At 40.0% G+C, this 25,287-nt stretch overlaps 1 protein-coding gene across 3 annotated transcripts in view; it reads right to left on the bottom strand.

The window, feature by feature from the left end:
• PCDH11X (protocadherin 11 X-linked) overlaps window positions 1-25,287 on the bottom strand; it is a 427,533-nt gene that overhangs the window by 345,442 nt on the left and 56,804 nt on the right. Inside the window, exons 3-5 of one of the 3 annotated variants that reach the window (XM_066559813.1) lie at window positions 15,808-15,855; window positions 10,221-12,707; window positions 252-4,126 (exon numbers count right to left, since the gene is read on the bottom strand). In XM_066559813.1, coding sequence (XP_066415910.1) covers window positions 4,121-4,126; window positions 10,221-12,707; window positions 15,808-15,855 — 2,541 coding nt within the window. In that variant the 3' untranslated portion in view covers window positions 252-4,120. Of the gene's footprint in view, window positions 1-251; window positions 4,127-10,220; window positions 12,708-15,807; window positions 15,856-25,287 lie in introns of those variants that run through there. The other 2 variants (XM_066559811.1, XM_066559812.1) reach the window with 2 other exon arrangements.

Genomic DNA, 25,287 nt, shown 5'->3' with positions numbered 1-25,287 from the left:
ACAAAAGAAATGTGCTGTTAGAGAGTTTGAGGTTTTCAAAGAGGCATTTTCCTTCATATTTCTTCTTGTAAAGCTTACGTGTGGTTGAGTTATTTAATAATCATGGCTCCTAAACTGTGAAAAATACTGGTGAAAAATACCAGTCTCTGTAGAGGCTTGATGGTGGGCATGCATTAAGCAAACAGGCCAGAGGTGTATTTAAAAACAGGGCTGCTCCAGAAGGTACACAAATATCATCTATATAACAAATCTCATCGTCAAACCAAATTTATTTTAGAAATAGATAAATAAGACATAAAAGGAACAGTGCTCAGTAATTCAATATGAAAGCAAAAATATATATTCAAATCATTTGTTAAAAAGATTTTACAAATAATAGGTAAGACCAGGATACACCATAAATACATGTTTTATGGTAAAATGGGAAATCACCAGAAAAGTGTAACCAAAAAAACCCTGCAGCATTACAGTTTATGTTAAAAATATAATTCTATTTACATCACAAACCAGTTTTGTTCCTGACAGCCCCTGCTGTCCTTCAGAACTGAACTCAGAAGGATTTAAATCCCCCAAAGTTCCTGCAGCACCTTGCTTGCTCTCAGAGGTGTTTGAGGTCGGGTGGGAGGAAGCTTTGGTAGACAAATCCATAAAAATTCCAATAACTGGCAACACAACACTGCCTGCAACCAGCTCACCTGAGAGCCAGCCCCAGCTGCTGTGCCGGGGGCTGCAAGCAGCCATGGGACCACTTACACCTAAAAGTGGCAATAAAGAAAGAATTTTTCTCTTTGTTCAGCCCCACATTGCACTGGAACCAAGCCCAAGCTCTGGGTTTCCCTACAGACACAGCCTGGCTGCTCTGGAGATGGGGCAATGGGCACCAGAGAAAAGGGGAGTTCCTTCAGAAGTTCATACTGAGGTGACTGTGGTAATTGCAGTCTGAAATATGATAGATATACTGATATTCCAAAGAAAATATCATGAGTTGTCAAGTTCAAAATGAACATTTGGTCAACTCAGTGATTTTTGCTCATAATTCACTCTGACTTCTAAGCAGTCAGAGAAAAAGTATTTCTGGAGGTGAAAACATTTGAGAAACAGAGTTGGTTTTGAAACACATATCTAGCTTTGACTCAGGATACTAATATTATTTCAAACAAAAATAATAGAATTTTTTGACTGGCTTTCAGCACAGAAATGTGTAGTAATTAATATTCAGCTCACACAGACATATTTGGTCAATAACCATTAGGCTTTCATGTACCCATTCAACCATCAGGAGGAAATGAACAAGTTTCATACCAGTCTATGCAAAAACAACTTCTTAAAAAATGATATTTAGATGTAAGAAAACAAAACCAGACAAAACACATGAAACTGAGCCACTTCAGAGGTTTCTGGCTTTCCCTTAGGGCATTTGGAAGGTTCTCATATTTTGGCTGGGTTGACTCATGAGAGAACCAGAGGAGGGAGATTACTGATTTGGACCAGTAATTAAACCATGTGATGTACCTTTTATTTCATTTATGTAACTTTTGGACATTTTTAAATCATCCTAGATGCTTTTAGAATTTTTAATTGGTAGACTAGATTGGTAGGACCAGTGTAAAACCAGGAAAAAGATCTTCAGCTAAGTTAAAAGCCAAGGAACTCAAAATGAAGTATATTCTTCTCTGAAAGCACATAACTGGCACATCTGGTACAAGGAAGGTACTTATCAAATCTTCTCTTCATACTCAGTGTAAGAAAGTAGGCACTTCTAGAGGGTATGCAGTCCTAAAATCAAAATAACCTGCTCCAGCCTATCTATGCCTTGTCACCACAGAGAAAAAAAAACTGAGGCCAACTACATTTTCACTTGAGATGACTAAATTTCATTATTAAAAAAAGGAAAACATAAAAAAAAATCCCCAAAAAAGTTTGAACGTAAGCACTGGAATTATTTGGTGCTTCTCTTCATCAACCTTTAAGTTTATGTACAGGGGTTTTGTCAAAAGGGAAATCCAACCTAATTCTCATAAGGAGACAAATCCAAAGACTCAAAGTCAAACCAGAAACTCAAAGCCTCTGCAACCATCCTGTCTGCCTGACAAAGAACTCTGAATGGGGCCCAAGGGCTGTAACTCAACCATCACTGGATTCTCCCATCACCCACCTAGGAAACACCTCCACAAGCAACTGCAGCAGGAGCAGAGCGTGGGACCCCAAACAGCACCTCTGGGAGAAATCCCAGCATGAATTTTAAATGGCTGAGCTGTGGCACTGAGTCAATAAATGTCACTGCATGTCTGACCACTGGGAGTGTTGGGGGATTTCAGTTTGAAGCATAAATGCTGCAAGGCTGCTAAAAATAGGAAGAGCAAAACGGTCTGACAGGTACATGAAGTTCTTCCCAAGAAAATGATCCCATCGTGGGAAATGAAAAGCTCTCTGTAACAGTCATAGCTATAATTATGCAATACAATATGCTGAATTACAATACGTACTTCATTATTAATAGAATTTATTTTACAGATCAAATAGCCAAATACACATTGGTTTCTTTTTTTAAAGAGCCAGATAGCAAATGTGGAGCAAACTATAGGCAACAGTCATGGTAGACATTCTGCAGTCCAAGAACTGAGGCAACGTGATTATTAAGTACAAGCCTATAAATATCTTTACATCAAACATACAGCAATGTGTAAGAATTCCATGTTGTAGTCTAATTCATGAATCATTAATAACTTTTTTCTTTAAAAGAACGTTCTATATACTGTATACATCCCAGTTAAAAGCAGTGTCTGTATTTCATTTCATTCTAGCAAACTAATATTACATGTCTTCATATAAGTGCAGAAAACAGGGTTCTTTATACTCCTTTGCTTCCTAAGAGATTTTTGCATTGCATATGAAATTCTAATATTATAGATGATACATATTAAGCATTACTCCCTAAAATGTGAGGCAATATACAAGAACTTGCAACCAACCTTCAAACAAAGCTATGATACTCAAGTTTTATTTTGTAAATGAGCCGCGCTAAATAACAAAGGATAATATAAAAAATTTTAGTTAAAAAAAAAAAAAACCACAAACAAAAAAGCCAACCAACCAAAAAAAGAAAACAAACCAACTTTATAGAAGCATTATTGGGGAAGAAAAATAAACAACAGTAGGCCATTTACCTCCATGTGCTGGCTAACAGTGAAAAAATTGTGTCCACTATTTCCTATTTAATACACTGAAAACCAAGCCACTGGATTTATGACTTTTTCTTTTTAAATAAAAACACTTCAAAAGGTTAAATGTTTGGCACCTGTTAAATAGGCATTATCTAGACTTCAGCAAGCAAAATGAAAATTAAGTTTTCCTTTTAAAAGTTATATGAGTGCTTTCCAGTTATTTAAAAGGTGACCATTTATTACAAAATGTTGTGAGTAAGAAAGCAGGAAGTTCTAGTTTTTCACTACTACTAATGTGCCTAAAAAATGAGAAAGCAGTGACTTGATCATTTCTATTTATGATCCATAGCAGCAATATCATCATTAAAAATATTATGGATACATATAAATAACACTTAACTCTTAACATGTATAATGGTGCTATAAGTGACAACAACTCAGTTGTTTTTCTTTTAAATGCAGGGAGTATAAAGAACTTTACATTCTCTTTTTTAACATATGAATAAAATTTATTGCTCCCTTTTAATATATTCATAGAAACAAAATTCCTAATTGTTTCAACTAAAATAAATAAGGAAAAAAAAATAAATCTGGGACAAGAAGATGATTACAAGCAAAATAAATTTACCATAGTCACCAACCGTGAAGAAGGATGGGTCACATTACTTTTGTTTTCTTAGCAAAACTACGTTATAGAACACTATAGCACAACGTACTAAAATTTCTTTGTCTTTTCCTTTTAAAAAAAATCCTTGCCCTTGATACCTTTCAGTAGGGCAGCTTGAACAGTTCATGGTCACTTCCAAACCCCTCTGGAGATGAGTCGATAAATTTCTTCAGCAACCAGAGCCAGGACAAAGGGCTTTCTCGTGCTATTTCCTTGTTCCCATGTTTGCTGGCTTAACATCATTGAGTACACGTACGACTTCAGTACATAACATCAGCTGGGATGGCCTTCAGAGCTGGCAAACAGAGAAACAGCATGAGAAAAGCCCTTTCCTGCAGCATTTGCACCATAAATTGTCACGTTCGCTTCCAAATTTCTACCGAACCTCGAGCGCTGCGCGGTCTGAGGTGTTCTAAGAAACCAACCCCTCCTGGGGTGCCTGTGCTCTACACACAGAGCACAAATGCTGCAGCAGAAGGAGACACAGAAATAGCTTCCATGGATATTATTCTAAATTTCTTACTCCTTTTTTTGCTTTATCCACTCAAACCCAAAGTGCTGCTGCAAGACTGGAGCTGTCTGAAGGCTGCTGCACCACCTAGAACTGGTTCTACAGGGGTTTTGTGGACTTCATGCAAAAGCAGAGCTCCTAAAAGCATAAAATATTTTTTTATTTGAAGAACTATTTTGCATCTTTAATCTAAATTTATCATCGGTGGGTTTAGTCCTAACGATTCACAGAAATTAAGCCATTCTGATCAATTATTTGACAGAAAAGAAAGCACTGTCAATACTACAGTCCCCAAGACACCAGCCACTCACTGGTCAGGAAATTGCTATCAACTGCAGACTATTGAGTGCAATACCTTCTGGGAGAGAACAGGAAAATAAACAAGTGTGAAAATTAAACCAGAGTTAAGTCAGACATCACTGTTAGCAATGGCTTATAGTTAAGTAAGACATCTGAAACAGCACAGTTGGGTCACAAGGAGAAAAAAGTAAACTTTTCAGTTATCCCACTGAAAAAAATGATGGGAAATGCACTTAATGTTTGAAAAATTACATTGTTTCTATCCTGAGGCAAGTGACTATTGGAGAAGGAATTGTGTGTCATTCTGCACAAAAGTCACTCCGTTATTATTGCTGGAACCTCCTTTCCAACTTCAGGATAAACTCAGCCAAGGAGCCCTTACTGGGGAAAAAAAAAGAAAAAAAAGTGCCTTTGTTTGCTCTGAATTTTTTTTTGTCATATTAAAAATCTTTCATTATTTCCTCACACAAAACACAAATTCCTTTTTCACTCCTGTTCATGCTCTGTTTTTGCCTTCTGCTATGAGGCAAAGGGGGCACTTTGCAGATACCTTCCTCCATGCTTTTCTAGTGAAAAGTATTAAAAGAAATTGTTGAAGATTTTCTACCAGTGTTGCACAGAGGAAAAGCATTTTCTTGACCAGCTTTACTTCAGTAGTGATGCACATTTAAATAATTGCTTTTAACATCTGACTTGCACACTTTGACTCATATTCCAATTAGAAATCTCTTCTCCAAATTCAATTTTTGGGTTTTTTTTTGGTGAAATGTATGTACCTGGCAGCAGATCAGAACCACAAGCAAAATTACCAGTCAGAAAAGTAAGGTAAAATAACAAGAATACTTAGAATCACAGTAATCCATTTTGAAATGGCTTTTAGGAAGGGCTTATACCAACAGTTATTTAGCTAAAATTTACGAGAAAATGTTCTTTGAGTGTAATTTACTCTGTATCTGTCAATACAGAACACCAGTGCTATGTCTGTTTTACACCTCAGAGCAACAGCCTTGCCTACTTATGATTACAGGATTCTAAATTAAACTCACTGTTATTACACAAAACAAAAAATCCTGCAGCTAAATATTGATGGAACAGGTGAGTTTCAGAGCTGTTCTTTTCAGGAGCACTGCAATATTCCTTCCACTCACATCCTGAGCACACTCTTCTCACAGTGTAATGTCATTACAGCAGATTTTAAATCAGAAACCCAAATACCCCATAACTGTAAGCAGGTCTAAGCAGGCAGTGATAGAATCACAGAACTGCGGCAGTGGGGGCTCAAAATTCAATATATTTGAAATGAGGGCACTTCCCACTCATGTTTCTGTAAGGAGGAACTTATGTCTAAGTTTCTTACTCCTTACAACTTATGCAGCTGATGTCTGCCTCCACCAGCTCCTAACAAACCAGCAGAGAACTTAATCTGAAATTTCTATTCATGAGTGTGGATAAGTTCATAGATGAGAGAATCCCACCAGCTGAACTGCACTAACGAAGATTTGCATCAGCAAAGTGACAGAAATCCATCTCCATGCCTGCTCCCTCCCTCAGCAGCTCCCCCAGCAAGGTGCAGCTGAACTCACTGGCACACCAGAGCCCTGTGGGGTGCAGGGAGAACCCCCCCAAAAAAGCAGAAAATCCCAGATCAGAGCACGTTGCACCTTCCAGCTCCTGCACTGGCAGAGGTGCTGCCTCCATGGGCACTAAAGTTCCTCAAGTCAGAAAAATCTTGTTCTGGAGTGAAAGATGACAACCCAAAAGGCCACAGGACCCGAGTGACCAGGTGTAAATTTGCCAAGGTTTCCCCTGTCCCTCTTGTTTGCCTTCTACTGTTTCCAAACTAAAGGCACATCTGAAACATCATTCAGTAAAAGAAAGGGACAAGAAGAATAGAATGCACAGCAAGTTCTGATCAATCTTTGCAGCTTTAGCTTCGTTGAATCAAGCTGCCACAGACAACACTGTGCTCTATAATTATGCATGTTTTGACTAGACAGGCTGATACCTAGGCAGGCATTTGAAATGTCTGAATGCTGTTTTAAAGTGCATGAGCAAAGATTTCAGATTTTGAAATTGTGTTACATGAAAATGAGACTGAAGCAAACTCCTCTCCCTTCTTCTCATCATCCCCATGCAAATGCAAAGAGAATTAGAAGATTTGTGTCACTGTGGAACACTTCACACACTTTGCTCCCACTGAGGTGAACGTCAAAAGTAACTGAGCTTTTACAAAGCTTGCAGGCAAATAAACTTTAAAGATTCTTTGGTGCAGAAACACAGAGCAAACTTTTCTGAAGCCCACAACTGCCAAAACAATGGAAATCTGATGGCATGGAAAGTCAGTTTGATTTTTATAACGCTCCAGATATTCTAGTTTGAAAACCCTTATTATGAATAAGCCCCTTCACAATTTATCACTTGGACAAACTCCTTTAAAAGAATTATCTCTACTACATCCCCCAAAAAAGCATTATACTCTGAGGGTCTATTGTCACTGGTAGTGTTTAACTCCTCCTGGTAACTTCAGAGTAACACCAGCACCTCTGCCCCTTGCCCTCACATACAAATAGAGCAAAACTTGACCTCTCTCTTAGGGGACATTGCAGGAAGAACAAACTTTGCCTCTTCAGTTTCCTGCAGTTTATGACTCAAAGTGTCCTCAGCTGCTTCAGGAGTCTCCAATTGCTTCCCCATAAAAATTTCAGCTGTGGCACTGTTGTATTTATTTGCCCACATGACCACTAAAGAGATATTTTGGGGGTTTTTAGTAGAAAAACCTTTCCCTCTTTGCTTGCATGCTTTTTGAGTACAACTGCCATAATGACTTTCTGTCATTTTATAGATCCCTTAGACAAATTTAGCAGTAAAGCAAAGGCATAATTTCCTTTCTTTAAAGACTTGAATCAATACCATTCAGACAGACACAAAATTTAGAGCTTCCAAAGAAAACATATATTTTTAGCTGTAACACAATATCATTTCAAATATCTGAGTAGAAAACTTTGCATGAACAAAGCTAACAATAGCTGAGATGTGCAGCCTATAATAATATCAGTCCCCATTGCAAAGTGAAGAGACATTTCACAGTGAACAGAACATTCTTTAGGCTCCTGCAGAACTTTTGGCTTGTAGAATAGCTGCACTATGGTAAAAGTGGTAAATTATGATATTTCCCCCTCACATCAGGCATCCTATTTTCACTTTTCGAACCAGCACATCTCCCTTTTTAACTGAACTGACTTGTCCTACAGCTTTCTGCAAATTCAGAGAGCGTCTGACACAAAATCATCCAGAACCACGAGGATCCTGTTGGTGTCTGAGGCTGAAGGGTGGTGGGACAGCAGCTGGAGACAGTTCTGTGCCTCGGGATTATTTCTGTTTATATTTGTTTCTTTTTCTTTGCTGGCTAACAGAGACAACTCTCAAGTAGCCCATCCTGAGCCCATCCTGAGCCCCACACGAGATCAAACTACCCAGACTACAAATACAGAGCCAGGGGAGGAGTGAGACTGACTTTTAAAAGATCTGTTGAGCTTTAAGAAATTCTTTACTTGTTTTTACTTACCAAGAAATACAATTTTCATTTAGTCACAGTCAAACACAACACAAAGGATTTCCTCTAATGACCCAACTTATAATGCATTAATGAAATTACATAAATTTAATTTTCTTAAAAATGTGAATTCACGTGTTTAAAGGTGACTGCTGTTTCCAAATTAGTGTAAAGGGCCACTGTGGTCATCAGTTACCCTTCCTCCAAACAAGGTATTCACTTTCATGCAGACAAATATCCCTGAGAGAAGGATAGCTGCAATTTTAACAAAAGCAGTACAAACTGTAACAATAATCTCTTTTTTTATCTATCCACCACATCATCCTAACAATGTTAGGTGCAGCTCTATGAAGATAAGCTGGTATCAGCTAGTGAGCATTAAAAAAACCCCACAGCTCTATTCTGCTTTTCCAGATAGGAACCCCCTGTCACAGACCTTGAAGGCACAGATCAAAGGAAATGCTCTTTCCCCCAGCCAACTTGTGCAGAAGAGAATTGCTTCCCATGCCACTTTCTAGGTTTTCACTGCCACAGAAGGGACCCTGAGAGTCACGAGCTTGCTTTCTTTGTTGGCAGCATTACTGCAGGACAAAGTGTGTTTCAGCAGACAATGGCAGAACCTTTTTGACTCACAGGAACTGTACCAGAACTCCATTGAAAAAAAATCACTTAGATCAGACCTACAGAAATGCTGAAAACAGCACTGCCCTCTGCTCAGAGTGATGGGAGTTCAAACAGATGAACAAACTGGCAAGAGGCTTTTCTGATATGCAGTTTAACTTAACACACCTGAATACATTGATTAGAAAACGTTATCCACAGTGATATAGATTACCATACAAATTTGTGTTGATAAAGGGAACAAAATAGAATAAAATAAACAACATATCCTGAAATTTTCAAAGATATGATGACTGCTCTGAATGAGAAGCTTTTTTTATGAATATTGTTATCACTACAGTTGTAATAAAACAAAGTTCCCAGAAAAAAATTCAAGTGGAGGAAGAAATTTACCAGGTTTAAGTCACGCTAAGGATTTGTTCCCAAGCAATATATTAAGTTAAGCACATTATAAAGTTAAAATATAATATCAATAATAACATAAACACTCCTGAACTGTTACTTTAATGATTAATTCCTTAACCAACTAAAGCTTAACTAGAAAACTATCCCCACTAAGACTTTGTGATACTTGGGAAGAAAGAAGCAAACAGATAAACAGAAAAGTTTTATTAAACTGTTCAAAATATGGATTAATATTCGATTCTATTTCCAGTGACTTAAAGCTCTTCTGTAGGGTCTTGAAGAATAAAGGGTACTTGAGTTCTCAATTTGTTTTTAATTTTAAGCTGAGGATTCTTTAGACATTGCCTTTGTTGTACTGCATTTCTAGGAAGCTAATACCTGGTTTATCAGGCAGAGCAGCAAATAAGTGAGCTCAATTATGCTGATGTCTCTAATTTTTCCCTAACTTTGCCTGTCAGCTGTGTCATTCCACCAGATTTAAGGCTCCTTCCAGTCTGAAACTGCCTCAAACTCTCGGAGGAAAATCCTCACCAGCTCCTGAGAGACCTTGAAGCAAAGCTACGGCCAAATGAAGGCTGCAATTCCAGACTCCATTAATATTAAGAACCACTTACGAGAGCTCCTCTAAAGCTTTATTGCTTTCCACCCAGATTGTTTGGATCCTCGAGCACACCAGGCTGGGGAGGCCAGTCCCACTCTGAGCCCTCCGAGCTGCTCGAGGTCCCGCGGTGAGGTGGGAAGTGCCATGCTGCCATCTGCAGTCAGGACACCACCACAGGGAGCTCTGCCTGCTCCATCTCCTCACAGACAGCACTCTTTCCCCTTCTCATTTTTCTCCCTTACCACTCAGGAAGCTGGAATTGTTTGTTTTACAGCGCCTCGACACTCAAAGCTTTACTCCTTGCAGGAGAACTTATCTTGCAGCGCTTCAAACTGGAGTTACAGGATTGGCAAAGTAAAGAGGGAAGGAGGGAAAAAGCACCTTAAAAACTCCATTACCTGTCTGGTGTGTATGGGGCCTGGGGTCTTGAAGCCTCCTTGACAGCTGCATTCAGAAACACTGTAAGGGTCCGAGCTGCTGGATGAGCACTTGGAAAGTGAGTCACAGCCCACCACAAAGGTGTTATCTAGAGGCAATTCCTGAATGACATGGTGCTTCTTGGGGGGTACAGGAGTCTCAGGTTTAATTTGAAAGGTGGGCTGCGGAGAAGCAGACTTGTAGTGCTTTGCTAAGTCTGGGCTATCAGGTTTAAATGTGGTTGGTGTGGTGGCCCAGTTATATTTTCCCATAGTCTGTTCTTCTAGCTCTACGGGAATGTCTAAAGTGCCATTTATGTGCTCGTGGCCAGGATCATCAGGCTTGGATTCTTCAATAGTCACAAAGTTGAGGAGGAGACTCTTTGGAGAGCGCTTCTTCTTCTTCTTCTTTTTCTTGATCTGCCTATTCTCTTGGTTGGGGGAAACCCATTCACCACTCTGCTTATTTTTTTGGACAACCTTGTGCCTGGGCGTCTGGCGGCACCGGACTAAGGCAGTAACAAAAATTACCAGAATAACTGTCATGGTGCCTGCAATAATGGCAATGATGATCTTGACATAATCATTGGTCTGTGGGGTTATCTCACCATCCCCAATGTTCTGGCCAACTGGAGTTTCCATATTCCTACGCACCAGCTCTTGCACGTAGGAGCTGTTGGTGACCGTCTCGTTCACAAACAAGTGCACAAGAGCAATGGTGTAAAGAGACTCCGGCTGTCCCAGGTCATTCACCTTGATCACCAGTCTGTGCAGGCCATGATCTGATGTAATTACCTTCTCTTTCAAAGTGATATTGCCTGTTAATTGGTCAATGGTAAACAAGCCCCTGGAGTTCCCACCTATGATGCTATAGCGGAGCTCTGCGTTCATTCCCGTGTCATTATCAACTGCAAAGACTTTAGTGACTACAGACCCCGGGCTGGCTGACGTTGGGACCAGCTCATAGGAATAATTAGAGGAGGGAATAACAAAAACGGGCCTGTTATCATTTACATCAACAACATTGATGGTCACCTTGGCAGTTGAGGAACGCTGCAGTCTTCCTCCATCCACCGCTTTCACCTGGAAAGTGTATGACCCCTGCTGCTCCCTATCAAAGGTAATATTAGGCCTTATTACACCAGTGAGTGGATCTATAATGAAATTATCTCTACCATTTAAGATAGAGAGAGTGACTGCAGCGTTGTCTCCCGCGTCAGCATCCGTAACTGTGATAAGCCCCACTGTGCCGTACATGGGCAGGTTTTCTGGCACATAGAAATTATATTCATTATGTGTGAAAGCAGGGCTGTTATCATTCTGGTCCAGCACTGACACCGTCACAGTAGCATTGGTCTGCAAAGGTGGCATCCCATTATCCTTAGCCAGCACAGTGAAAGAGTACCTGTCCTGCTTTTCTCTGTCCAGCTTTCTCACTGCTGTCAGGATGCCTGTGCGGCGGTCCAGGTTGAAAATTGGGGGTGCATCAGGACCCAGGATGTAGCTGATCTCGGCATTCCGCCCGCTGTCAGCATCTGTAGCGCTGATCTTGGTCAGCTGAGTACCAGGAGCGTTGTTTTCAGGGATGGAAAGGCCTATGATGGGCTGGGTGAAGACTGGGGCGTTGTCGTTTTCATCCTTAATTTTGATCAGGAGCATTGCAGACTGGTTTAAGGGAGGCTTCCCTGAATCTGAAGCCACTATTTTGATGGCATATTCCCGTGTAGCTTCATAGTCCAGAAACGTGGCTGTCTCCAGGAGAAACTGATTATCAAACACTGGTTTTAGCCTGAAAGGAACATCATGATCTGTAAAACAGGTAACTTTCCCATTCTGGTCAGCGTCCTTGTCCATCACTGTTATCAAAGCAATTTTTGTATTAAGGGGAGCCTTCTCAGATAAAAGCACTGTCCCATTCACCGGGTTGATGATGTACCTGGTGTCTATTGATGGGACATTGTCATTAATATCTGTGACATTAACAGTCACCGTGGCTCTTGACGGAGTGGAGCTGCCATCGCTTGCCAGAACAGTCAGTTTGTGCACGGGGGACTCCTCCCTGTCCAGCGGCTCCCTGATGGTGATGAGCCCAGTGGTGTTATCGATGGCAAAGAGCCTCTTGGCCAGGCTGGAGATCTGGTTGCTGAAGTAGAAGTGGATCTGTGCGTTGGAGCCCAGGTCGGCGTCGGTGGCGTGGAGCTGGGACACGGAGGTGCCCACGGGGGCGTTCTCGGGCACGCTGACCTCGATGTCGTTCTCCTTGAACACCGGGCGGTTGTCGTTGACGTCGGTCACCGTCACCTGCAGGATGGCAGTGCTGGACCTTGGGGGGCTCCCGCCGTCTTCAACTTTGATTTTCATCACATAGGTGTCCTTCTGCTCCCTATCCAGGATCTGCTGGACTATCAGTTGAGGCCACTTGTCTCCCTCAGGTGTCTCAGTTATGTCAAGACCAAATACATTTTGACCCTACAAAACACAGAAAGAGCACACTTGAGCTTGACAGTGCATTTAAAAAGAAAAAAAAAAATACCCCATTATCTTTCTGAAATTGTCATGGAATATAAATTCATGCATATACTCTATACAGAAATATATATTTCTATATTTATGTTTATTTTTCCATATCTGTTTTTGCTTTAAGCTCCAGAGCCTTGAGAAAGCTTCAGAGCAAACATGGCAATAAATAGATACTTTAGAAAAAGGGGAAATTTAAGAGTGATGGTGATTTTTTTCATCCAGATTCTCTATTCCTAAAGAAAAGTTATTAAATTCCTGTACTGATGTAATTCAGTTTCTCTGTTGTATGAGTGAGTGTGGAAATGAGGAATGAAGCCAAAGTTCAGTCATTGGAGGACCTATTCCAATATTCAATTTCAAGGAAACCGAGAAAGATAAAGGGATAATTTCTCTGTTTGTGAAGTAACTCTGGACATGTTCTGAAACCATTAGCATGAAAAACCAAAACAAAAAAAACCCCACCCAAACAAAGAAAAAAACCCCACCAATAAAGTGCTTACTACATAATTTAGATGTCAGATGATACAGACAAAACTAAATCCTAACAGTTCATCAGAAACATATTTAAAAACTCATTAAAACTATTCCTGCATTCATCACTATATGTTTTATATTTGCAGTGAAATTAAAATCCCAGTGAAAAAAAGAAGACTTATTTTCATTTCAAAAATATCACAGAACTGCGAGATCAATTTGAAAATGATCAATATTTTTCATGGGTTTGTTGAACATCTCTGGAACTGCACCAAAATGCTACATATATTGCACAAACACAGCTTTTTTAAAAAACAGTAGTGCTGACAAACCCGCTAAAATAAATATTGGAATCTAGAACTAAATTCCCTCTCTCTTCTGCTGTCTCTTCAGACAAGCAGGAATGAAGAACAGGGTAATTATCCTCTTTCCTCACATCTCACCACGTAGAGGAATGAGGTAAAGGCAGTGTTCCAGCCACATCTTCCATAAGGGCAGGGCTGGAATGCAGAGGGCTAATGCTGAATGCATGGGATGACCAGAAAAAAGGAGGCATAAATAAAATTGTGGACTAAACTAGGAGTTCCTTTTAATGTGTAATATTTGTAATGATGAACAACTGTTCTTCCTCTGTTTGTTCTTCTCCTCTTTCAACCACACTCAGGTAACTGCTATAGAATCATGGATGGTTTGGGCTGGAAGGGACCTTAAAGATCCTCTCATTTCCACTGGACCAGGTCCAGTGTGCTCTGAACTGGTTTGAGACACTCCAGAACAAAGCAAAAGAAAACACTCCCAGTGTTCACGGTTCCTTATTTCTCATGAGTTGCAAAAGATTTGTGCTCCCTGCTCCCCAGCTCTAAGTGAATGCATTTTTATGGCTTCTACACACTTCTGAGCGAGGCTGGACTCTCACTGATTTGTTCCTCAAAGCCAGATTTTCACGCTAGAAAAGCCATCTTTTATTTCATGGGACAGAACTATTCATCCACACGTGCAAAAATCACTGTGCCACTTGCACAGCATTTGTGGCAACATTAAGTTGCAACTGGGGACAGTACAAAGTAAATTGGAACACATTTTGAAGCAGTAAAACAAATACAGATTTGGCTCCTTTAGCAGAAGGCATGAAAATATAAGCCCTGCAAATTGTTTCTAAATCAAGATATACATTTTGAACCAATTAGGGTAAATTTTAGAATGGCAATTCTATGCTGATAGGAAGCAGAGTGTGAGTTTCCTCCTCATATTCAATCTGGCTAGCAGTTATTCGCAATAAATTTCATAATTACAAAGAAATTATAAATTATATATTCTATGCTTTACCATGGATTCCAGAGGAAAGAACAGAGCAGAAGCCAGAGTAAAAGCAACCTGTCAGCTCTCTTTGCCTCTTTATCTGTACACAAGCTGACAGATGGGCACTGATTATTCTGTCATTAGATCCCACAGCTACAAGAACTTGGTGCAGACTTTGAAGTGGCGTGGCTGTAAATGTGGTGCCCATCTCTGCTTTCCTCATCCAGCATGGGAGAGGGGCTTTTCATCATTGCATAGCAGATGAGTTTGATATAAAATGTGGTGCTTTAGATCCTCATTATTAGCTGTGAATGACTAGAGAGCAGAAAAGAATGTGAAGATCTCTTCCAAGTTCATTATTAACACTTGAATAATTTTCTATGGAAAGAAATATTATCTGTGTCTATTTCTTCCTATTCATTACAGGTTTAGACATCTTTTTAAACTACAGAAAAACCATTACAGAGAAGTAGACTTTCTCTTAATTCTGACAAGAGTAACTATTTCAATTTGTTGAAACAAGAATACTTCATGCTGTTTAAGATGTAAGGTTAGGTGTGATATGCTGCAAATTAACAAACACATTTTCTAAGAACAGATAGTTCTCACATTCTAAACACTCAAAAATTGATGAAACAGCCAAGAAATAAATTTTTAAAATTATAAATATCTAATTCTCTCCATTATGAGCAAAGAAATGGAGAACAAAAGTGAGAAACATGAACAAAAACCTTCAGGATTAATTACTTGATGTTGAAATAAATAGCTCTACCATCATTAAAAGTTCAATGAAGTTAAAATTTCCATTAGGGCCAGATTTCTAATGGGACTGAACTGCACCTCAGTCACCACATTATCCCAGTGATCTGAAGGATTTGTTCACACTGGGAAGGGCAAGAGTCCTTTGGGAAAGCACAGTAGATAATTAACAGTTATACAATACCTTTGCCCATTAAAACAACTGGTAGAAATAATCTGCTCTATTGATACCACTACCCTTAGAGAAGAATGGGAATGAGAAATACAAGATTGGCTTTTTAGATTTAAAAATACAATTTAAGCACTAACTATTGGAGGCAAACCGAAGTTATGCCCATCTCAGAGCCTGGATTAGCTTAAAGAGGCTCTGACCCTGCCCACAAGATCCCTTATCAGGGCAATAAGGAGCTCTGTTACCTTATCCAATTTTCATCACAGCCTTTTCCATGGATTTGCACACACAGTCTCTCAAATAATGAAACTTTCTTGTTGAACACTCCCTACTGTGGATATTTACCTGGTCATTTGTAATGGATCCAAATGTCCTTTTCGGAGCTGTTTTGGGCTGTCATGTGGATAAAAAATTAGAAAGTATTTTAAAAATTGCAACATTTAGGTGGTTCCATAAATACATAATCAATGACACACGGACACATAGTGTGGTAAGCTAGAACAGCTCCAAGTGCTGCAGACAGGACTGGATGTGACAAAGTGCACCAGAACCTACACACAGATATTGCATTTCACAGCATTTCACCACAGGGTTTTGTTAAATCTGTGGGGTACTGACTGCCTGGACATTGTTGGGAAGAATGGGAAAATAGATCAGCTTCTGGTTAGTGCTGATAACAGAGACATGGTCCACTGGGTTCAAAACATCCTGTGGAGCCGTGCTTGCAGAGCAGCAAATTGGCAGAAAGCAGGACTTTCTCAAAGTGGGGAAGGGAAAGAATGTTGTGCTAAATCATGCTACAAACCCAGCTGCTCGTGATGCAAAGTACTCAGATCGAGAGAGGCTACCAGCGATTATTCCTTAAAACATACACATTATGTAATTGTGTGTAACAATCTGCATTGTTAGCTGACAAAGGGCAGATCAACACTGTCCTCAATCTTCATTCAAAAGAGGATTCTGAACCTCCAGAGAAAGCCAGCTCTGGAGCAAAGGCAGCTCATTGTTTTGTGGCTACATCTTTACCCTGCACTTATTATCGATCCTTCGGGCACTGTAAATGACAAACACATCACGAGATGTCCTTGGTTCAGCTGAATGTCAAACAGAAGTCAAGGGCCATGCACAGCTCAAGCTTTTGCTCATATTCTACAAGAACTCATCTCAATGACTGCTGCAACAAGCTAGAAGTACACATGCTAACAATCATCTTAAAAGAGAAAAGGAAGAAGAAGAAAAATATTAAAAGATTGGTTTCTCATTAGAAAGTACATCAGTAATGAATTAATTATGCAATTTGTTAAATAAAACTCATTGGCTGAAATGTAGTTTTGAGTCCAAAGGACCCTAAAGTCTTTTCAGAAAGTCCAGAGAATAATGCCTGTTTGCTAAATGCTGGTTATTTCACATGGAACAACACAGAAAATCTTTGCAGAGCTTCTGCAGAACTTCAAGACAGGTCCCAGACACTTTTTCCTTGCCTGTTTTTCCAGGACATATGGAACTGCTCTGTGACTGTGCTGTCAGCAAAGAGAGAACAGCAGCACAGCTCCAGCTCTGAATGCAGAAAACTGACCACAGTGGCATGGTGGGCAACTTTTTCTACAAAAGCTGAAAACTAAACTTGCAGTTTTCTTTCCAAGGCGATACTTTGGCTGTGAAATTGTGAATTGCCAAAGCCAAGTTAATGTCTTCAACACAAAATATTCCACATGGCCGGCAGTAATGGATCTATGTGTCTGCAACGGGTGCATGTGAATGCACTCAGATCCAAACCACCCTAAGTGGTGTAGCTCTAATAAAGGTCCCAAGTCTGCTATTATTCACCCAGTGTGCAATTTGCTGTCCATGCATTCTAGAAAATTACCATTTTTTGGACAGCTGTCCTGCTTAAAGACTCCACAGTCACTCCTCTCATGACATCCCACAGCTTACAACCCAAAGTTACTGGAAATAAGTGTCATTAGTAGCAGCAGTTACCTTCTGAACTGAGTGGCAGAACTTCAAAGGAGAAAAATAACATTACAAAGGTAAGAATTGCTTATAATGCAGACCTCAGCAGAGTTGCTTACAGATTTGAAACACTCTTTGTCAAAGCAATGCAGCCTTTTAATTTGTAGGCGAAGATTTTTAAGGCTTTTGTTCAATTTATGGTTCTCTGTCAGTGTCATGCACTGTTTCTATTGGTTTCCTTTGAAGCAAGAAAAAAGTTTAGCTTGGAATAAACTGAACTTTCAGGTTCAGAACCACAGTGAAAATAGGATTTGTAAGCACCCAATTATGCATAAACCTAAAGTGCATTTTCTGCATTCAGAATCCTAATTAGCTCCATTCCTCTGTAAGGGTTGAGGAGATCATATTATGAGCAATGTCTACACCATAACTTGCTGCTTCTTCTCCTCCTATACCAAAAAAATCCAAACCTAAAAAAACCCATAAACCTGAATCTTTTATTTTAATAGAAACTCACTTCATCCACCTCTATAAACTAGGGTGGCAATCATGGTGAACCCACATTGCTGCAGTAACAGGACACAAAATTCCCATGAAACTCCTTTCAGGGAACTGGGCCATCACCTGAGTGGTCTTTCACAATGCACAGCAAACATACAATTATATATTTCAGAAAAACATGCAGCTGCACCACAAAACTGTAAGGAATTTATGTTCACAATACTCCTGCTGTATTAGTTGTAGACTAACTAAAGATGGGAAATTAAACAAAGACACTTTTATCAATTGTCCAAAGTTTGTAGCTGGTCTGAAAAAGGCAGCCACTTCTGAGTTACTAATCATGTTTAAAACTAAATTTCAGAATTTTAAACTTTAGACGCTAACTGTTAGAATGCCACTTTGGGAGCTAAACTTTAGAATTGTAAACTTCAAGCAAAGTTCTTTAATTTAGAGACACTTTGACCCAAAATAAGGGAGGTCAACAGCTGCAGGTAACAACCAGGGAGGAAACCTCCCCTCTTAATCTCCTCCATTACAGTTGCTCAGAAATATTCACAGACATCCTACTGAACAAAAAGCTACATTTTCAACACCCTGAGGATATTCAGATTAAGGTATTAAACATGTTTGAGCTTTGCTCTGAATTCCCATGATAAAGCTCCAGACACCTGACGTTTCTGCCTTTGGATTCTCTCACTATAGATATATAATGAAGGGAAAAAAAATAGGATTTATATCAGGCAACAATACAGCCAACAAGTGCATTTTGATATTTGCATTATACAAGGTGACAGTTACATATTTGCTCTATTTCCTGGCTGAGAACAGGCACAGAACCGAGGATGTGCCAGGAAGGGAAATAAATGAGTCCAAGGCTCCAGTGCAGCGCTGTGCCTTTGGAGGGGAGCACTAACAATCCTGTTCAGCTGCTCAGAACAGCTCCTAAATCACGACCTCCCTGTGCCTCGACAGCCAAAGGCTCTGTCTGAGCTCCCAGTGGCGCATTTGGAGCCCGGGGTGAGCCCTGCCAGGTGCTGGTGAGGGGTGAACCTGCTGTGCCCTCCTCTCACAGCCTGCACATCAGAGCTGCCAGGCAGGAGGGGATTAAACCTGACAGCCACTCGTACAGCAGGAACACAAACATCCCAGCCAGCTCTGGAAATTCCTCTGCCCTGCAGCATCCCCAGCTCACAGTGATTTCAGTGGAGATGGGGGTAATGGGTGTGTGTGGAGTCAGTTTGTGGCAAATGGGATAACAAAATATAAAATAGACTGGAATAAAATAGCCTTGTGTCACAGACATGTTTTATGAAAAATCCTTTCCTTAGGATTTTTCCTCCTGAGAAGCTGAGAGGCCTCAGGAACAAAATGCAAACAATGGTTATCTGCTGCTGTGGAATGCAACAGGTGCAACTGGGATTGGCTCATGTGGTTGTTTCTAATTAATGGCCAATCACAGCCCAGCTGGCTCGGACTCTCTGAGCCATAAGCCTTTGTTATCATTCCTTCCTATTCTATTCTTAGCCAGCCTTCTGATGAAATCCTTTCTTCTATTCTTTTAGTATAGTTTTAATATAATATATATCATAAAATAATAAATCAGCCTTGTGAACCATGGAGTCAGATCCTCATCTCTTCCCTCATCCTCAGACCCCTGTGAGCACTGCCACAGATTTGTGCTTTGCTACAAACATCTGCAAATGAACATTCATTAAATTAATGCATAGCTATTATCTCATTCCCTCCCATACACACATCCACACACAAATTCAGGCATGTATGATAGCTTTAAATGCATGGCATCTTCACTAAGAAAAATCCATATTCTAACCTCTGATGCTGCAGCTTTTCCAACAAGTTGTTTAGCAAGATTGTCTTCTTTGACCTAACAGTGCAAAATCACTGCACCTTCCCTCAATGCTTACACTTCTACAAAAAAATGCTGCCAAAACTTCCATGAAAACAGCAGGAGCATCTCACACACACACACACACACACACACGTGGAACCCTCCACACTTCAGAAACACAAGGAAATTCCTTCATGAGCAGGGACAGCGCTTTAATGTCCATGTGTCACTGCTTTATGAATGTGCTTTCAAAAATCCACAGCCTTAACAGGGAAAATTCACAACACACGAGGGCAAAAATATAACAGGGTGAGAAATAAACTCCAGCAGAAAAGAGTTTACATCCTCCAATTGGAACAGATTTTCCCCAGCTTCCACAGGCAGGCTTTAGGAATTCTAGACCTGTCACGAGTACTGCAGAAATGACCTGATCATAAGCCTCTCTCAAGGCCTCCACTCTGCAGGGTTTTGTAAAAATCAAAATAAGAGAGAGTGTATGAGTGTGACATTTAACTGCCACGGGATCAGTTTTGCTTCTGAAAGAAATAAAGCTATACTTTTTGAAGGAATGAAAACTTATCCTTTTTTTATTACTCCCAGAAAATAACAGTGAGGCTCCCATATTAAACTGTAAAAGTATGCGACGTATGCAAGTGCAAGATGCCACTTCACTGCACATGGGAAGATAATAAATAATACTGCAATTTCAGAGTAATAAATGGGAGATGGTGGCTGAGATGACAGTGACACTGCTAAAAATAGTTCCAGAGAATTCTGAAACTCAGTAAATAGAAATCTTTTCACCATCCTGATCAAGGAGTGTAGGGGATAAACCAAAAATGTATTTTCTGGTGCTGGATTTCTCAGGAACTTGACTTCTTCCTCCTCCAGTGTTACTGACTCCTATTTATCTGGCTCACTAGAACAAGAGCAAGATAAAAAAGGAGAAACATTTCCTTACTCTAAGGCAGCAACTTGAGTCTGAAAATCAATTTTGAGAAGAAATCTCTTGCTACCTGTGTGTATTGAAAGTTCTAGCAAATAAATTGTCCTGACTTTCCAGTTAATGAGTTATATTCTGAGAAAATGCTTCCCTGTGAGTTTGGCATCAAAAAAATCTTAGAAGTGTATTTGATTTATACTTCAATATATGGTTTTACTCAAGAATATATTCCTTTCTAAAAACAAAAATAAAATTCCAATTTCACTCTAATTGAATGTGCTTGAGCTATTTCTCGGTCTTAAAATCAAAGATGGAATTGAAGTAACTGATTTGTGAGAAAAAAAATAAATTTAAGAATATTAGAATGGCATATTTACAAGGGAAAAACCAACCACTCATCATTCCATTCCAGCCTTTCTGCTTAGTTTCTGTTCACTGTTTATATTCCCTAATAGCAGTTTAGTCATGAATATACACTAAAAATTATAGCTAATGGACAGGGATTTTTTCCTCCAAAAGGGAAAAAAAAAATCAAAGAAAACTATGAGACCAGAGAACACAACAAGCCAATATTTAAGCAGGAAGAACAGCAGCTTTAGAAGGTAAATGCAATATCCATCTCCTGCTGCAGAGATCTAGATTAGTCTCACGTGTTAATGTGAGTCTTACAATAAATTATAAACTGGGACAAACCCTCCCACAACTCATGGGAAAAAAGCAGAGAATGGTGAATGTTGGGATAAGGGGAGTGATGGAGTGTGTGTCCTCAGCAAGGTTAATTCCAGAATAAATACCACAGCCCAGAAGTCATTTAGCAACGTGACCGCCCTCTCCCAAAGTGCGCTGCTCCAGAAAAAGCAAATTAAACAAAGGCTGGTGAAGCCATTTCTCCCCAGTAATGACTCCTACAGCCCAAGCCAAAGGGAAAACCCAACCTTTCCCAGGTCTGGGGGCACACAGAGTACTTTGCTGAGCCTAATTCCATCACTGCCCTAAACCAGACGTTTCCAAGCAGCAGCTCACACGTTGTTTGTGGTACAACAAAGCTCTGCAGTAGGCACACACAGACCTTGGACCTGAGGCCAAAACCATGAACAGCTTTGGGGCAGCTGCCACCATTCCAGGCAGGAAGGTGTCTGGTGGGAAACCAGAGCTGAGAACTTCCCCAGAGCCCTCCCAGCTCCCACTGTGACCATGAACACCCCAGCAAACCCCCAGGCCAGTGCCCAGAGAGCCCCTCCTGCCTGCAGGGCAGGGACAGCATCTCAGGCACACCCAGGCTGGGACAGGCACAGCACAAAGCACAAAGCACCCTCTGGGGGTGAGAAGATGCTCTCAGTAATCCAGTGTGAAGTACAGCCTTTGAAAAACATGATGTAAACAAGGGATTCCACCAAACCCAACCCATTAAAATATTTCATCCTGAAATGAATATAACTTATGTCCATCATCTGGGGAAACGACCATTAGCACAGAATATAAAGCACAGCTCAAACAATTTCACTTAAACAGTCTTTGAACCACTTTCAACTTAGACACAAAGACTTCATCTATACCTTGATTTGTACACTTAATTAGTTTCTATTTCTTAGAGGATTTAGCACATTATTAGGTTTCTTGCATATTGAGGTATTAAGTTAAGAACAATAATTCAATTAATTATGTCAATGAAGCAGTCAGCTACATAAACAGTCAGAATTCAAAGATTTAGTTGGGCATGTTACTATTTTTAAAACCTGCCTAGGATGTTCTACCAAACACTACATCTGTCATTATTCATCAGGTTCACAGATACTGAAAGAACACAAAACAAGTGCTCTCCAAGAGGGGACTGAGTCAATTTGCTCACACAAATCTGCAGGACTGCTCTCTACAATAAAACAGCTTTCAGTGGATTCAAAATAGAGCACTATCTTCAAATCCTAAGGTGACACTATAAAACTAAAATTTTTATGTGTTCTACCTACAGAGTCAAAGCTCTGCTTCCACACTCAATTAACTTTACTGGTAACATAAGAAGAGGCCTACTGTGGTTATATGTGGAAGCACCCATTGTGAAATGTAAAATTAAGTGAAATCTGTTTTGAAATCCAGCATTATGGCTCTTAACAAAACAGCAAACCAGAACTAAATTAGTGAAAGTGACTGTGACAGCTGAAGCCATGGAGCTTCCAAGAGGGCTCAGCATTATTAAAGATTTTCCTTATTATGCTCTTAGGCACAATCTGATTAGTTCCAACAGCTGCCCAGCAGGAAAAGCCAAGCCATCATTCCCAGGAACACTCAAATAAAGCACCTTTAGCCTCAGTGATGCCAGACCCAGGTAGCACACAGCACTGCAGCGTCAGCTCTGCTCTCCTGATGGACAGTGATGCCAGAATTTCAAATTGAATCATGGCAGAAGCTCCTGATCAGCAGCATGTAAGCTACTAAAACCTGTCCTGATGGGTAAACTTGTTCCACACACAATACACAAAGGGAAAAAAAAAAGAAAAAAAAAGGAAAAAAATAAGGGGGGAAAAATCCACTTTGCATAAATGTTACTCAAGTCTTTGTTAGAGGCAATGAGTAACAAAAAAGGAATTTTCTTTGCTACTTTGCCTGTGAAACTCAGTAGCCTGAAGCATATGCTGTGCTGTGACAAATGTGCCATTGAACTTTAAAACAATATTCAAAATAGATTCTGAAAGACAATACTACAAGAACTCTTGTAGTATTGTCTGAATATTACAAGAGTGATGAGTAGACTGATATTTTTACCACTTCTTCCAGTGCCCTGGATGCTAAGTTAGGATTTTAAGAGCCACAGACACAGCATTGACTGTGAAAGGTTCCAAGCCTGGGACAGAGATTTTCAGCCAGCTGGAGCCCTGAATCAGACACTCCATCATCAAATAATTTTGAAGTTGTTATTAAAGTAAATCCATAAAAACCACACAGGTTTTAATTCTACAAAGGTAAATTCAATTCTGAAGAAGGCTTGACTGTTCTTCCAGTTCCTGAGCATAGGAGAACTTGGGAGAAAATCATATTTCTAGTGTTGCAAACTTTTCTGCCACTGGGCAGCAGAACAAGTTCTGGTTGCCCCTCTGGGTTTTACTTCCCACCTTAGCTCAAGCATATACACATTTAAAATAGAAACCAAATAATTTTATTTCTGCCTAATGTAACATAATGGGCATGGATGTTAGTGAAAAATGTCTTTGCACAGTTTCTCAGCTCCTCCATGAGCTTATAAAACTGTATAGTTTTTCAAGCTAAATAATAAAGTTGAAGTCTTTAATCACTGCATCCAAAATGCTGTTTGCATAGTATAAGAATGCCACCAGTGGACTGATGTAAACAGAAATTAAAACCAGTGATCATTCGAAAATGTAGCATCTAAAACTTTGACAATAATCTAAACACTGTCACAGACATGTTTTAGTCCTTAGGATTGTTCCTCCTGAGAAGCTGAGAGGCCTCAGGAACAAAATGCAAACAATGGTTATCTGCTGCTGTGGAATGCAACAGGAACAAAATGCAACCAATGGTTATCTGCTGCTGTGGAATGCAACAGGGGCATCTGGGATTGGCCTCATGTGGTTGTTTCTAATTAATGGCCAATCACAGCCCAGGTGGTTCGGACTCTTCTGTCCAAGCCACAAGCCTTTGTTATCATTCCTTCCTATTCTATTCTTAGCCAGCCTTCTGATGAAATCCTTTCTTCTATTCTTTTAGTATAGTTTTAATATAATATATATCATAAAATAATAAATCAGCCTTCTGAAACATGGAGTCAGATCCTCGTCTCTTCCCTCTTCCTGGGACCCCTGTGAACAGCCCCACAACACTCAAATTTTAAAATCTGGAATTTTTACAAAATAGATACAAAATCCCACTGGAAAAACTGCACATATGGGGAAAAAAAAACCCAAAGCAACTGATAAGAATATCAGAATCACCACTGCTGGGCAAGAAATCTGTGAGCCTCAAACTGGCAAGAGCTCAGGAACAGCTTGGGAAAATATTCTGGTGATTCCCAAGCATCTGATATCAAATGTTAGAGACAGATCCAAGATCAGAGGAAATTCAGTTTCGTGCTGCCAGGCCACACTTGGGCCAGCCCAGAAATCAGCGCCTGCCCCTCCTCTTCCCCCTTGTGGGGAAGATGCAGACTTTGGAAACAGAGACAAGCAAAGACTGAGAAGACCAAAGCCCAGTTCAGATGATAAATTAAGGTGCCCAGCAAAGGTCATAACATCTTCACAGAATGCACTTCAAAACCCAGACAATAAAAAAATCTCAGAGGCAGATATTAAAACACACACACACACACGCTAACAGGTTTTTCTCTTTAGCTTTGCCAAAGGTCCACTCAGACACTGAACTTCATTGCCAAGCTCTGGATGATGCTGGCAGTTGAAGGTTTGAATTATTCAAATGAAAGGTTTTTATGAGGGAGGGGCTGGACTACCTCAGAATTTAAAAATAAGCTTTAATGTAGAATCTTACAAAGCAGCAGGCAATCTGGGAACTTCCAGGAACTCATTTGAGTTCTGATATGGTACAAGCAGAGTAAGTATCTTGGATATTCAAC

Source organism: Molothrus aeneus, chromosome 14, assembly GCF_037042795.1.
Source record: "Molothrus aeneus isolate 106 chromosome 14, BPBGC_Maene_1.0, whole genome shotgun sequence".
NCBI classification, from domain to species: Eukaryota; Metazoa; Chordata; class Aves; order Passeriformes; family Icteridae; genus Molothrus; species Molothrus aeneus.
This window is presented reverse-complemented; position numbering and strand designations above follow the sequence as displayed.